This window comes from Ammospiza caudacuta, chromosome 19 (assembly GCF_027887145.1).
Source record: "Ammospiza caudacuta isolate bAmmCau1 chromosome 19, bAmmCau1.pri, whole genome shotgun sequence".
NCBI classification, from domain to species: Eukaryota; Metazoa; Chordata; class Aves; order Passeriformes; family Passerellidae; genus Ammospiza; species Ammospiza caudacuta.
The window spans coordinates 12,110,927-12,125,450 of NC_080611.1; the positions used below are offsets into that span (position 1 = coordinate 12,110,927).

Below are 14,524 nucleotides of genomic sequence, written 5' to 3' on the forward strand. Positions count from 1 at the left end.
GCTCAGCACAGAGAGGGTGTGCAGGGAAAACAATCACCTCAGCTTTTCCCCATGCAGGAACGTGAGCTGCAGTCCTGACAGAGCATCCCAGTCCTGGCTGACACCTTCACACAACCACAGAATAACGAGGTTCAAAGAGAGCTCCGAGATCACCGAGTCCAACCTGTGCCCTGACACCTCAGCTGGATTGTGGCACCCAGTGCCATGGCCAGGCTTTTTTTAAACACATGTGTGAGCACAGAAACGCTAAAATCCTCAGCATCCAGAGCTCCAACATCTGCTCTTTGGGCCGCCCCAATCTCAGCCCCCCACTTCTCCTTCCAGCTCCATCCCAGGTCCCATCCCTGCCTTTCTGCCTGCCGGATTTTGGCAGAAAAGTGACATTACACACTTCTAATCAACTGCACAGCCATAATCTCAGTGCTATCTATCCATTTTAGGAGCCTTTTCCATGGCCTCAGGTCAAAATGCAGTGCTCTCCTGGGAGTCAGAGTGTGTCACAGAATCTCAGAATCCCAGAATAATGAGGTTGGGAAAGACCTCTAAGATCAAGTCCAACCTGTGCCTTGACACCTCAACTCTAGCACCCAGTGCCATGTCCAGTCCTTTTTTAAACACATCCAGCGATGGTGATTGTACCACCTCCCTGGGAAGAGCATTCCAGTGCTTTATTACTCTTTTGGTGACAAATTTCTTCCCAATATCCAACCTACACCTTCCCTGCTTGAAGCAGCTTTCCCTAAAAACTCATGGAAGAAAATCCCACTCAGGGAGGGAGCTGGGGACACATCATTAATGGAAACAGCAATGGAAAGAATTCCTATTTATTGCTCTAAAATGATTTCCCCACATCCCTGGCAGTGTCCCAGGCCAGGTTGGAGCACCTGGGACAATGGGGTGTCCCTGCCATGGCAGGGGTGGCACTGGAGGGGCTTTAAGGTCCCTTCCATTGGAAGGAACAATTAAGAGAATTCCTATTTCGGAATGGAAGCAGCAATCAAGAGAATTCCTATTTATAGCTCTAAAATGAATTCTCCATCCCGGGCAGTGCCCAAGGCCAGGCTGGATGGGGCTTGGAGCACCCTGGCCCAGAGCAGCCCCAGCCCTGCTGACACTGCCAGCCCTGCTGGGAGGGAGCTCTGCCCCAGCTGCTCTCAGCTCCACCAAGCTGCAGCCACCAATGTTATCTGGGCTCTCTCGTGCCCGGGGCAGCTGCCACATCACAGCAAACATCAGCAGCATCAGCAGAGGCTCAGGAACAGCCAGGAGCCTCCCTGGGATGTGCCCACGCCAGCAGGGGAAGGAGCAGCGATGTAGGAACACTTCATACCCCAAAATGCTCCAGCCACACACGGGGAGATGGCACCAAGGACACCAAACCCCTGTTCTGGGCGAAGAAGCAGGGCCAGGAGTGCCCAGAGCCAGGTGTGAAGGGTGAGCAGAACACCAAATCCTTGTCCTTGGGTGAAGAAACGTGGCCAGAGGTGCCCAAAGCCAGGATGGGGCTGCCCAGGCTCCTGCCCCTGCTCAGGCTGCCCCAAGCAGCATCTCAAACCAAAATCCTCCAGCCACATACAGGGAGATGGCACCAAGGACAGCAAATCCCTGTCCCTGGGTGAGGAAAAAAGGCCAGAAGTGCCCAAATCCAGGTGTGAGCAGACCTGGCACTGCCCATGCTCCTGCCCAGGCTGCCCCAAGCTCCCTGGCAGGAGAGGAGGGCAGAGCTGGCTGTGCCCAGCCCCAGAGAGCAGCAGGGGCAGCTCCTCCAGGCTCTGCAGCACACAGGGCTCTTTGTTTTATTTATTAAACAGCAGCAGATTGCTGCAGGCAGCTCTAATCCAGCCTCGGTTTCCATAGACACCCTCGGCTTCCCCAGCACCGTTCCCAGGCAGCAGCAGCGGGGCTGGGGGAGCAGCTCTGACACCAAAGCCGAGCCCAGGGGCGCCTGCAGCCCTCAGAGCCCTTCCAGCTCCAGCTCTGCTAATTGCCTGCCCCGGAGAGAGGCTTTAATGAGTGCTTGGCCAGAGCTGCGGGAGGCAGAGGGGGAGGAGGAGGAGGAGGAGGAGGAGGAGGAGGAGGAGGGGCTCACCTGGGACTGCACACACAGCAGACCAAGGCCCAGTTCATTCCATGAGAGCCTTAACAAGGTGCAGCATCCCAGGGGCAGCTGGGACAGCCACCTCAAAGCATGAGGGGAGCAGGGAGATTCATCCCAAACTATGGGGGGAGCTGGGAGAGTCCCCTCAAACTGAGGGGGGACCTTGGAGGGTCGCTTCAAACCACGGGCTGAGATGGGAAGGTCAACTTATACCATGGGGGGACCTGGGAGAGTCACCCCAAAACCATGGGGAGAGCTGGGAGGGTCACCCCAAACCATGGGGAGAGCTGGGAGGGTCACCCCAAACCATGGGGAGAGCTGGGAGGGTCCCCTCAAACTATAGGAGGACCTGGGATGGTCACCTTAGACCATGAGGGGACCTCGGAGGGTCCCCTCAAAGCATGGGGAGGACCTTGGAGGGTCCCCTCAGACCCTTGGAGGGTCCCCCCAGAGCAGGGCTGTAAGGAGGAAGGACACAGGAGGATGCCTGGGCAGGAGGGAGGCTGGAAAAGCAGCTGCCCTTTAAAGGATTTCCTGAGAAATGAAGGGGGAAGAAAGGGGAAGGAGGCAGCAGCAGCCACAGCTCGTGGTGTTTGCCACGGACTGGGCAAACACAAACCCTGGCAGCGGGCACAGGGAGGCTCCAGCAGGGCAGAGCTGCTGCAGGCAGGGCACAGTCCCAGCCCCACAGCACTGGGGGACCCCCATGTGTGCCCCTTTTCCTCTCCCCTGCCCCTCCAGAGGGGCAGCTCAGCCCCAGCTCCCCGGCCAAAATCCGCTGCTTCCCCTTCTCCAAATGAGAACAAACCACCACAAAACCGCCCTGGGGCAGAGCCCTGACACTCAGGGTACCAGGGGCTTTCCAGGCTGCATCATCAGTAAATCCAGAGACACTGAGACACAGCAGGGCCAGCTCCACGCTGAGCTCCGCTCCCCAGCAGCACCAAAGATCTGCTTCAGCCCTGGGAATCTCCAGCAATCTCCATTCAGCAGCAAACGGGGACTTACCCAACTCTTTTGATCCTTGGCTTTCACTGGCCAGCTCCCCCATCTTCACCAGGGCATCAAAGTACCCCTTGGCTGCATATGTCATGCCTAAAAAGCACCAAAAAATGAGGTTATGCTCTCCTTAAAGGCCGTTGGAACTTCTGGGGCACTGAGGAGGCTCTGGACACTAAAATAGGCTAAATTACCTCCAAGGGCCCAACCCCACGGGGAGGGAGCACACAACAAACAGAGGAAAGGCAGCACAGGGAGCTGCAGCAGTGAGATTACAGGGTAATTCAGGATTTAAAAAGGTGCACGCAGGACTGTGGTGGTTTCCATTGCAGCGCAAGCATGGGGCTGCTGGGAGAACTCACTGCAGAATAATTGAATATCACAGACTTTCATTACAGCTCAGCCTTGTTTGTTGACATTCCAGCTCCACACTGACTCTAATCAGATAAGCAGGGGGTTTCCTCTAATCACAGAACGCGCTGTACAGCCCCAGCTCCAGCTTCCAGCGCTGCCTCTGCTCTGCCCCCTGGGCTCTGCCCTTCCTCCAGCTGCCCCAGCTCAGAGCAGGGCAGGGATGAGCCAGGCCAAGTTAAAAATTACAGGAAGATCCCTGGCTGCACAGCAGGGATGTGGGAAAGGCACAGAGGCAGCGATCCCAGTGCTCATCCCAGAGTGGTGGGACAGGGCAGCACAAACAGCTCCACCTCCCCCAGGTGGTTAAACATCAGGAGAATCAATAAAAACCACAGTCCAACACAGTCCCAAGGGTCAGCAGCTCCTCCCCTGTCAGACCTGACTGTGCTGCCAGGAGGGAACCAGCAGGGAAAGGCAGTGCCAAACCAGGAGCCCCATTCTGCTGGGATGCCCTGGGATTTGGGGAAAGATGCTGCCAGGGGCGAAGGTGCCCTGAGCCCCTGGAATTTATGGAAAGAGATGCCCTGTGCCCCTGGAATTTCTGTGTCCCTGGAATTTGGGGAAAGCTGCTGCCTGTGGGGAGGGTGCCCTGTGCCCCTGGAATTTCTGTGCCCCTGGAATTTCTAATTTCTGTGCCCCTGGAATTTCTGTGCCCCTGCTGCCTGTGTGGAAGGTGCCCTGTGCCCCCTCGCCGGGGCTCAGAGGGCCCTGGGCAGTGGAGCTGGACGGGCACTGCCCCGTCACGCTGGGTGAGCCATTAAACCCCAGCTCAAAGCAGTGCCCAGCTGGCAGGACGCTGTGTCCTGTGTCTGCACCTGGGGACAGGGGGAGGGCTCAAAAACCCTCCTGGGAATGGCCAGGAGCTCACCTGAGCTGAAGGGAAAGGAAAAAGGAAAAAGGAAAAAGGAAAAAGGAAAAAGGAAAAAGGAAAAAGGAAAAAGGAAAAAGGAAAAAGGAAAAAGGAAAAAGGAAAAAGGAAAAAGGAAAAAGGAAAAAGGAAAAAGGAAAGGTGCTGCAGGCAGGGAGCAGGATCCTCCCCAAAGGTCAGGTCCCAACCCTGACGCTTCAGGCACCAAAGGGAATATTTCCCCCCGGCTGAAGGTGATGACAGGCTCTGCCCCACGGACATTTTCACTGGGATTATTCCAAAATCAAATCCAGGAGACACGTGCAGCTCTGAAGGGTGCAGAGCCCTCCCTGGAAAAACACAGCTCTGGGTGGAGCAGAGCTTAAAGCTCCTTTAAACCCAGCCGAGGAGGGCCCAGGCAGTGCACAAAGCCAGTTTAAGTCAAAATAGCCCATTTTGGGGTTTAATCAATTCCTAGTTTCCTTTTGATCACTTAAATCCACACCTCCCTAATGGCACCTCCCTGCATTCCCAATCAAGAGCTGCCATCAACACTTCGGGGCTTTTCCCTTCTCTTCATTCTTCTGGGCAATTTAAACATTTCAACAGCACCTCTTTAAACAGGGCTTAAAACCTCCATTCTCAATACTTTAAACAAACATTTAAAGAACTGTTTGCAGATGTGTTTTGTTATCCTGCTGCCTCCCAGCAATCCCTCCTGGATCCATGGCCTTGCACATCACCACCCTCCAATTCCTTCCCCATGGGAACAAGGAACTTTTCCACAAAAACCCCCAAGATTTTCAACAAAACCCCCAAAGATTTTCCACAAAAACCCCCCAAAGATTTTCCACAAAAACCCCCCAAAGATTTTCCACAAAAACCCCCTCCCCAGCCTGGCAGCCCCAATGTCACTTACTTGCTAAGGCTTTTTCATAGGTCTTCCCCATAGAAATGAAATTCCTGAGGCTGGGGTTGAACTGCTCCATGATCGTCTAAAGGGGAGAGAACATGGGATTAGCAGGGGTCATGGGGAGTGGGGTGAGCAGCTCTGTCCTGATAAATACAAAAAGAGAACAGCAACAAAAAATAATCCTCCCATCTCCCTACTAGAGGCCCCAGGATCCTCCACTGAGGAAGACCATGGTGGGTCTGAGACCACGAGGGACGGGAATAAGGAACAAGGGGGGTCTGCAGTGCCCCAGCACCAGGTGCTTCCCCAGGAAAGTGAACGCACCAACCAGAAAATTACCAGATATATCAAAAATAACCATAATAGCAACTGTAGGTGGCTGTTTGGGGCAGCAGCAGCCTCAGACCAGCCAGGGAGGTGACCCAAGAGCTGGGGATGGTGGCAGGTGATGTCCCAACCCCAGGATGGGCACAGAGAACAGAATCCCAAATGTGCAGCCAGGGTGGGGCAGAGCAGAGCCCTCAGCACCCCCAGGGATGGCACCAGGGCCCCTTGGCACTGCCCAGGATGGGCTGAGCGTGGGCAGCACTCCCTGAGCTGCGCCAGGATGACACCAGGATGGCACCAGGGTCCCCTGGCACTGCCCAGGGTGAGGGTGCACACACCCTGAGCTCTCCTGCCTGGCCCCAGGGCCCTCAGCTCGGATGGGGGGAGGAATAATCGGCTCAGGAGAACAAGGAGGGCTCTGTGTGCGCACAGCCCTCCCTGGCAGGGCCCTCGGCCCACCCCAAAATCCCAGATCCCCATTCCTGCCTGGATCCTCTGCACCCAGCCCAGCCCCAGAGCGGGGCCTGAGCCCCTGCCCCACCTCGGGGACACCGTCCTGCCCAGGTGGCACCAGAAAATGGAGCTGAGAGTGCCCCCGAGGGGGGATGCACCACGGGCATTGGTGCTGGGAATGGGGGGGCAATTCCTGCTGGGAACAGGGGTAATTCCTGGGGCATTGCTGCTGGGAATGAGGAATTGCCGCTGGGAATGGGGGCAATTCCTGCTGGCAATGGGGCATCCCTGCTGGGAACAGGGCATTGCAGATGGGAATGGGGCATCCCTGCTGGGAACAGGGGCTCTGCACCCCCAGGCTGCTGGCAGAGCCCCAGCCCGGGCAGGGAGGGAAGGCAGGCAGACACTTATAGGGAATAAGCTGATTAAGCATCTGTCACCTCATCTCAGGCTGCCCCAACACTATAAAGCTCATTTTCTGCCCGAGGCATTTTTATCCCAGCCAGTCCCTGCTGCCCGGGCCTCGGCTCTGACAGCTGAATTGCCTCCCCACAGCTGAACTGCCGTCTCCCCACGTGTGCAGGGCTCAGCCAGAGCCCTTCTGGGGCTCCTGTGGGCAGGATCTGTGTGGGGCACAGCCAGAGGGGTGGCATCACCCCAGTGCTGCTGTTTCAGGAGGGATCTGCTCGTCCTGCCAGGCCGGGGATGTCCCCACAGCACCAGCCACCGCTGCAAAGGGCAGGAGATGACTGTGGAGGCTAACGAGGAGCTGCCCGCTAATTAAGGCTGCAGGCCAACACCAGGGCCCCTGGAAGCCGTTTTGGGGCAGCTCAGAGCACTTTGGTGGATGCGCTCAGCCTGAGAGGAGAGAAACGAACCTGTAGCAACAAGCCAGGTGCTCTCCGCCTGCAGGAGACAATTGCAGAGCAGTTAATTAGCACTGGAGGATTGCTCTATCCCGCCCACATCAGGTCTAACTCCAGTCCAAAATGCTCCTGGGCTGTCCCATGGATCAGCCAGAGGCTGGGATCAGCGGCCATGGCAGGGACAGGGACAATGCCCTGCCCACAGCAGGGACAGGGACAATCCCCTGCCCCACACTCAGGCTCAGCCCAAGCTCTCTGAGCCTGAGCAAGAGTTAAGCAGCAGAAATGTTGGCAGAATTTCTGCAGGGAGGAGATTTTTGGGCGGCTCGCAGGTTCAGAGCAGTGTTTGTGTACGAGGACGTGCACGGGGATATGTAAATAGTGTGATTTTCTCAGCAGTGCCCGTGTAAACACATCGTCCTGAGCATGAAACCCGGGGAATTAATGATGGAACAGCCTCCCCGGGCAAAGCACCGGCCAAAATCCAGCACAGCTCGCCCAAAGCAGGGGGAATCAAAGCACAGCCCAGCCCTGGCACTGCTCAGGGCAGGTCCTGCTCCCCGCGGATCCACAGCAGACATTTTAAAGCAACAAATAAAGAGATAAAATCCCCCAGAGGGGCTCGTGGGGCGGCTGAAGGAGCGGGAAGGTGACTCTGAGCTGGCCAAATAAAATCCACCAGCCCCCAGGAGGAAGTTTGCTGAAAGTGAATGTTTTTAAAACATTGTCTGGAGCCTCCAACAAAAACAGCCTGGCAGGATGAGAGCGGTGACAAGGGCTCCTCACCCCAGAGATAAAAATAAAAATAAAAACAGCCCTTTGCAAGCCCTGCTCTCTCTCCAGGGTGGGAAGAGAAGGTGACTCCAGAGCCTTCTCACCCTGCTCCAGGTGAGAGACCTGGCAAGGAGAAACTGGGAAATGAACGGGTTTGTGCCATGGGATGGCTCAGCAGCATCACCCCCATGGCAAGGAGGAGCAGTGGGGAATGAACAGGGACAATTTGTGCCATGGGATGGCTCAGCAGCATCACCCTCACACCAGGGACGTGCTGGAGCTGCTCCCTTGCCAGCACAGGGCTCATCCCCTCTCTGGGGGCACCAAGGGCGCTGTCCCTCTCAGGAGAGGTGAATCCAGGCTTGCAGGACACCAGCAGCAAAGCAAATATCCAGTGGCACTGTGGCAATGAAAGCAAATCCCATTTTCCCCAGATTTTTGCCCCCTCAGCAGCACCCACAAGTTGTTTGCCTTCCATGGGCTGCCTGGGCAGAGTTCAGAAAAACACAGACACAAAACCTGGCAGCCAAGGGTTGAAAGGGCTTTGCTTTGTTCCACTGAGCTGAATTCCCTGGGTAATACCACTCAGCTCCCCGGGACTGGCACGGCTTTGTTCAGCTGCCAAAAATGAAACTAATGCAAAGCACAAGGTCTCCAGGACACAGCCCTGCTCCCTGGGCTGGGGGAAGAGGCAGCACAAACAAGGTCCCTTTCTGCCCTCTGAGCACACTCCAGCTGCAGCCAGGATGCTCCAAGCCCTAAATTAACCCACGAGGAAAAGTTTGGGATCAGGGGAAAGAGTAAAACACCCTGAGCTGGAAGGAGCCCACAAGGATCATGGAATTCCAGCTCCTCAATCCTGAATTTAAGCTGGAAGTGGCTCAGGCAAGTCCTGCTCAACAGCTGAAGGGCAGCATTCCCAAAACATCCCTGGAAGGGCTCCAAAGCCACGTGGATGTGGCATCTGGGGACGTGGCTCCAGCACTGAGGGAACGGTTGGATCTGATGGGCTCAGAGGGGTTTTCCAACATTTTTAAGGATTTTGTGGTTCCCTGCAGGGCTGACCCTGCACAGGGCCCAGCCAGGGATTCCCTGGGTGACCATGAGGATTCCCTGGTTGACCACAATGATCCCCTAGGTAATCCCCATCCCTGGGTTACACTCATGATTCCCTGGGTGACCACGAGGAGCAGGCTGGAGGGACAGGACGGCACCAGGGGACTCTCCCTGCCACTGCCACACTGCAGGAACAGCTCAGCCCCAAGGAAGTTTTGTGCCTAAATGGGTCAGCCCCGCTCCAGGAGCACTTTCATCATTTTGCCATCAATATTTAATGCCCAGCAAAGCCCAGTGCTGCCTCCTCCATCACAGCTTGTCCTGCCTGGCACCATCAGGAACAGCCCTGGGGGTTTCAAGAGCCAAGTTTCTGTCAAGAAGGAGCCCAGGGAAAATCAGGGGGGAAAGTCAAGGAAAAATCAGTCCCCATCTAAAGGCATTGAGTTTCTCCTGGCTGTCATGCCAGAGGACGAGGGCACCCAAGACTCAGGGAAAGAGCTCTGAATGAGCTGTGTTGGGGTCTGGACTTGAGGAGAGCTGGGATGAGGATCCAGAGGGGGCTCAGAGCCCCCAGCACTGTGGGAACACCCTCAGCACCCACCCCTGCAAGGCTGGGCCATCCTCAAATCCTTGGGGCTGGCATCTCCCCCAGGAGCCAGGAGGGTGCCCGGAGAGGTGGCACCAGGGGCTGAGCCCCAGGCTGTGCCCAGAGGAGCTGTGTGCCCTGTGCCCTGCTGCCCTGCAACACGAGCAGCAGGGCTGAAACCTTACCCAGGGCAGGCTCAGCACCACGGGCATGAGGGCACAGCAGCACCTGGGCATCAGTACCAGGGGAGGGGAGCAGCACCTGGGGATGGGGAGCAGCACCTCAGGGACACCCCGGGAGCAGCACCCAGCTCCAACAGTGTGGGACACCCTGGGCAGGCAGGAGCCGCTGCTCGCCAACACCTCATTGCCCACCTGCCTGCAGGTGTCCCATCTCCAGGGAGGCCAGGAGGGCTCTCCCAGCCTGGCATGGAAGGATGGATGGAAGGATGGATGGAAGGATGGATGGAAGGATGGATGGAAGGATGGATGGATGGAGCAGCATTCCCAGCTCAGAGCCCTGGCAGTGCCACAGCCCAGCTCACCACAGAGCCCTGGGGTGCTCCCCCCAGGTTTCCCAAGGCTGGGCTGCAGGAAGCCCAGGGCATGGAATTTGGGGTGCCACAGGCCGGCTCCTTCCTCCTGTGCCACACTCATCATCCCTGCACTCCAAACACACCAAAGCAGCCACGGTTTCCCTTCAGAGCCCCTTGAGGAGGAATCACTCCCATCCCTCAGGACATGAGGAGAGGCTGTGTGCCCCAGTAACGTGGATTAGAGCTGATGGGGAGCTAAGGACCCTCAGGAATCGTGTCCACACCTTTCTGGACAATTGATTACGGCTGATGGGGAGCTAAGGACCCTCGGGAATCCTGTCCACACCTTCCTGCACCACAATTCAGCCTGGAGTTGGGGCTGTTGTTAGGCAAACACCTCTTCAAAGGCAGAGCCACTCGCACAGCACCACTGCAAACCCATCTCCCGCACGGAAAAATGGCTTTAAAATGAAATGGAGGTTGGGCTGTAAACGGCAATAATCTCATCTGGCAGGAGGAGACAGATCTGTCTTCGGGGGAAGGAAGATCTGCCAGTCCCTGCTTTCTGCAAAAAGACAATCCCGAGCAGGGGCTGGGCGGGGAGGGAGCTGCCCATCCTCATCCTCACCCCGGGGGCTCGGGGCAGAGCCCGGCCCAGCTGTGCCGCTATCGGGGCTGTGGCAGTGAATCAGCAGCGCCCAAGGTGGGATCACGTTGGCGGAAGGTGCCAGCAGCCTCCGTCTCCCTCTGTAATTACTCCCCGCGTGTAGGCAGCTGCCTGTAGTGGCAGCATCGGCTCGGGGGCGGCTGACAGCTCCTGCACCAGCTCATTAGCACACTCACTCCCAGGGCGAGCGCTGCTTCTGCACAACCATGACAATGGGCTGGCTCCCGGCACCGCGCCCGGGAGAGACGGAGCCGGCCATGGGCACGGGGATGGGCATGGGCGGCTGCTGCTGCCAACCCAAAGCTGCCGGGATGGGCAGCGGCATGGCAAAGATCGGGGTGCCCCGGGATGGGCAGGGGGCACGGCAAGGGTCGGGGTGCCCCGGGATGGGCAGGGCAGGGGGCACGGCAAAGATCGGGGTGCCCCGGGATGGGCAGCGGCATGGCAAAGATCGGGGTGCCCCGGGATGGGCAGGGGGCACGGCAAGGATCGGGGTGCCCCGGGATGGGCAGGGGGCACGGCAAGGGTCGGGCACCCAGCCTGGTCCCCGCAGGATGGGGCTCGGTGGCATCGCCCCCCTCCCTGGGTTTGTCTCCTCCTGCCCGTGGAAAGGCTCAGGCTCCTGCACAGGCCAAAAAACCACCTGGGGAAATGGGGATTGAAGGACTGGGATTGAAGCACCCGGACTGGTTTTGGAGTCCAAAGCCCAAGCAGGTCCAGAAGACCCCAGCCCCAGGTGGCCCCAAGAGTGGCCGAAGTCCTCAATGGAACCGGGACACGCCAGGCTCCTGCAGGCACCACATGGCACACACACATCTCCGGAGGCCAGGAAAGCACTGCTGGCTTCAGAGCAGCCTCTGCCCACCACAGGAACACAACCGGAGCCAGGACCACGCTCCTGCAGCTCCCAGCACCCAGACACTGATCTTGGGGGAACCCACGAGATCTCCAGCAGCTCCATCTCCTGCATGGGATTGCTCCCACCGGCATCCCGGGGAGCCGAGGAGTTCCCTGGAGATGGAGAGCGCATGGAGAGCCCCAGCCCCGGCTGCTGGCACCCCGGGCACCCCCTGCCCCAGAAGAGCCGGGCAGCAGCGGCCCCTCAGCCCCGGATGGGCTCCACACGTGCCGGGACAGACGGACAGCCCTGGGCCGGGCCCGGGGTGACGGTGACCCGCACCCCAACCCTGCCATTATCCCCGTGCTTCGAGGGCTCCACACCTCAAACAACAACTGAGTCACGGCCGGGGCTGCTCCCAGCCCCTGTTTGCCCAGGCGGTGCCAGCAGTGCCAGGGCACAGCGCGGGGTGCCAGCTCTGCCCCAAGGACAGCGGGCACGGGGCATGTCGGGGCACAGCAGCTGCTGCCAGGCTGCGAGGGAGCTCCAGGGACCACAGCAAAATGCCACCAAGATTCAGAGCGACCAAGATTTCGGGTGCCACAGCTCGGCCCGAACCGCTGTTACACCCCAGAATCTCCAAAACCAGCACTTCACAACTTCACCGCCTCGGTACTTTCTGCACTACATTCTTCTAGCTTTTTTTTTTTTTTTTTTTTCCTTTTTTTTTTCCTTCCCTGCTCTGCGCTCCCAGGTAACTCAATCCAAGCCCTTAAATCACAGGAAATCGTGCAAGCTTCCCAGTTTAACAAACGACATCCTGCGTTCCACGTTCGGCCACAGCAGTTTGATTACTCCTGCTCTCAGAGCCAGCAGAGCACAAACCGCTTCCTTCGGGGGGAACTCGAACCACACAAATTGAATTGTTGCGTTTTCTCAGGACGCGGGCAGCAAAGCAGAGGGGAAAACAGAATTCCCGAACTCCAGGGGACGGGGAAGGCTCTGGTTTGGGGCAGAGCAGAGTGCCGGGGGCTGCCCCGCTGCGGGGTGATGCGGGGACAGCGCTGCCCACCCGGGCTCGGGCATCCCCACGGGGGCACCGGTGCCCGTAGGTACCCCCGGGAAGGCTGGGGGTGCCCGGGGAGGGCCCGGGGGTGCCCGGAGGTACCCGGGGAGGGCCCGGGGAAGGCTCGGGGTGCCCGGGGGTACCCGGGGAAGGCTCGGGGTGCCCCAGCGGCCCCACCGGCCCGGCCGAGCGGCTCCGGGCACATCCCAGGGCCGGCCCCGGCGGCGCCTCCGCCCGCGCTGCCCCCGCGCGTCCCGGGGAGGAGAAACGCGATAATTCAACGATAATTCCAATAACTCCGAGGCAGGCAGGCGGGCGGGCACCTGTTGCGGACTCACCTTGTAGACATTCTCGGTGAGGCGGTGCACCTCCTCGGAGCGGGCCATGCCGGGCGGGCCGGGCAGCACCATGGGCGGCTGCGGGCGGGCGGGCGGAGCCGGGCGGGCAGAGCGCGGGCAGAGCGCGGAGCGGCGGCAGCCGAGCCTTTTATCGGCTCCCGGAGCCGTGCCCGCCCCGCGCCGCCCCGGCCAGCCCCGCGGGGAGGAGCCGCGCTGTTCCGGGCCGTGCCGGGCTGGGAGTAACGAGGGGAGTACGAGCGGCGCGGGGGAGGGAGGGAGGGATGCACCGCGCCGTGCCCACCGTGCGGCATCACATGCCCGTTCCCCATGCCCATCACCCATGCCCGTTCCCCATCCCTATTCCCATTCCCCATCCCCCATCCCCCATCCCCATCCCCATTCTCCATTCCATGCTCGTTCCCCATCCCCATTCCCCGTTCCCCATTCTCATTTCCCATCCTCATCCCCCATTCCCCATCCCCATTCCCATTCCCCGTTCCCCATTCTCATTCCCTCCCCATTCCCCATCCCCATTCCCCATGCTGCACCCCATTCCGTTCACACTCCATGTCCCTCCTCCACCCCACTGCCCATCCCACACCCCATAACCTACCCTACTCTCCTGCCGTGCCTCACCCCACAGCCCACAACCCCACACATCCCCCTGCTTTACCCCACTCCCGGCTCTCGCTGTGCCCCACATCCCTGAGCTGTCCCCCCCTCCATCCCTTGCTGTACCCCCTCTCTGGGGCTGTGCTCCGTCCCCAGCTGTGCCCCGGCCAGGGGATGAGAAGGAAGAGCTGCCCGTGGTTTGTGGGGTGTCGGGAAGGAGGGTGCACATTGTGCAGGGAGCCAGGAGAGCAGGGTGGGATGACCTTGGGTGGGATGCTCCAGGGTGGGATGAGCCATCACCATGACTACGGCTGGGGATGCTCAGCCCTAGGGAGAGCAGCCCCTGGCACCCACCTTGCTGTCCTCAGGCTGTCCCACCACCTGGGCAGCCAGGAGAGCCAGGATTCCCAAGGGAGGCTCCTGCCAGAGCTCTCTCAGGTCCCTGTGGGACACCCAAGCCATCCCTGTCCTTCCCATGCCTCGGGCCAACAACAGTGGATTTTGGCCAGGTGCTGAGGGACACCAGGGGCCCTAGAGCCAGTGTCCCCACCCCTGTGCCCTGCTGAGGGACACCAGGAGCAGGCCCGTGCCCTAGGGCCAGTGTCCCCATCCCTGGGCACGGCCGCTCTCCGCAGGGTGGGCCGTGGTTAAAGGGAGCCCCAGTGCCAGGCTGTGCCCCTGGGCTGAGCCTTCCTCTCCCTGCTCTCTGCTGTGAGAAGCAGTGAAACAGTTAAGCTGCTGAGTGCGTTATTCTCCCTCACATGCATCAGTTCCCAGAACAAGGAGCCCAGGTCGATACCTTGGTCCCAAACCTCCCGTGTCTGCTCCCCTTCCCGCTCTCCCTCCCAGCCCTGGCAAGGCCCAGGAGGGGCAGCTGCTCCCTCTGGCTGCCTCTGGGTCTCCTTTTGGCTTCAGCCTCGGAGGTTCCACACTCCAGAGCACAGCGATGAATCTACAGCCCCTGAGAAGGATTTTTCTCATGTTTCTGGAGTGCCCAGTTAACCCTTTCCCGCTGGGGCTGAGGAAAGGGAGCAGCTGTGGCACTGGAGGTGTCCCCCGAGGAATCCCTGGCTGCCTGTGTGGCTGCTGGGACACCACGGTGCCACTTTCCCTCCCATCCCACGTGGCCAGACAC

General features: G+C 59.2%; 1 protein-coding gene across 4 annotated transcripts in view; it reads right to left on the bottom strand.

Moving 5' to 3' along the window:
- Positions 1-12,884, bottom strand: part of BAIAP2 (BAR/IMD domain containing adaptor protein 2) — a 40,570-nt gene extending 27,686 nt beyond the window's left edge. For all 4 annotated transcript variants that reach the window (XM_058817036.1, XM_058817038.1, XM_058817039.1 and 1 more), the window contains exons 1-3: positions 12,778-12,884; positions 5,278-5,353; positions 3,107-3,193 (exon numbers count right to left, since the gene is read on the bottom strand). In XM_058817036.1, coding sequence (XP_058673019.1) covers positions 3,107-3,193; positions 5,278-5,353; positions 12,778-12,849 — 235 coding nt within the window. In that variant the 5' untranslated portion in view covers positions 12,850-12,884. The remainder of the gene's footprint in view (positions 1-3,106; positions 3,194-5,277; positions 5,354-12,777) is intronic.
- Between the last annotated feature and the right edge of the window lie 1,640 nt (positions 12,885-14,524).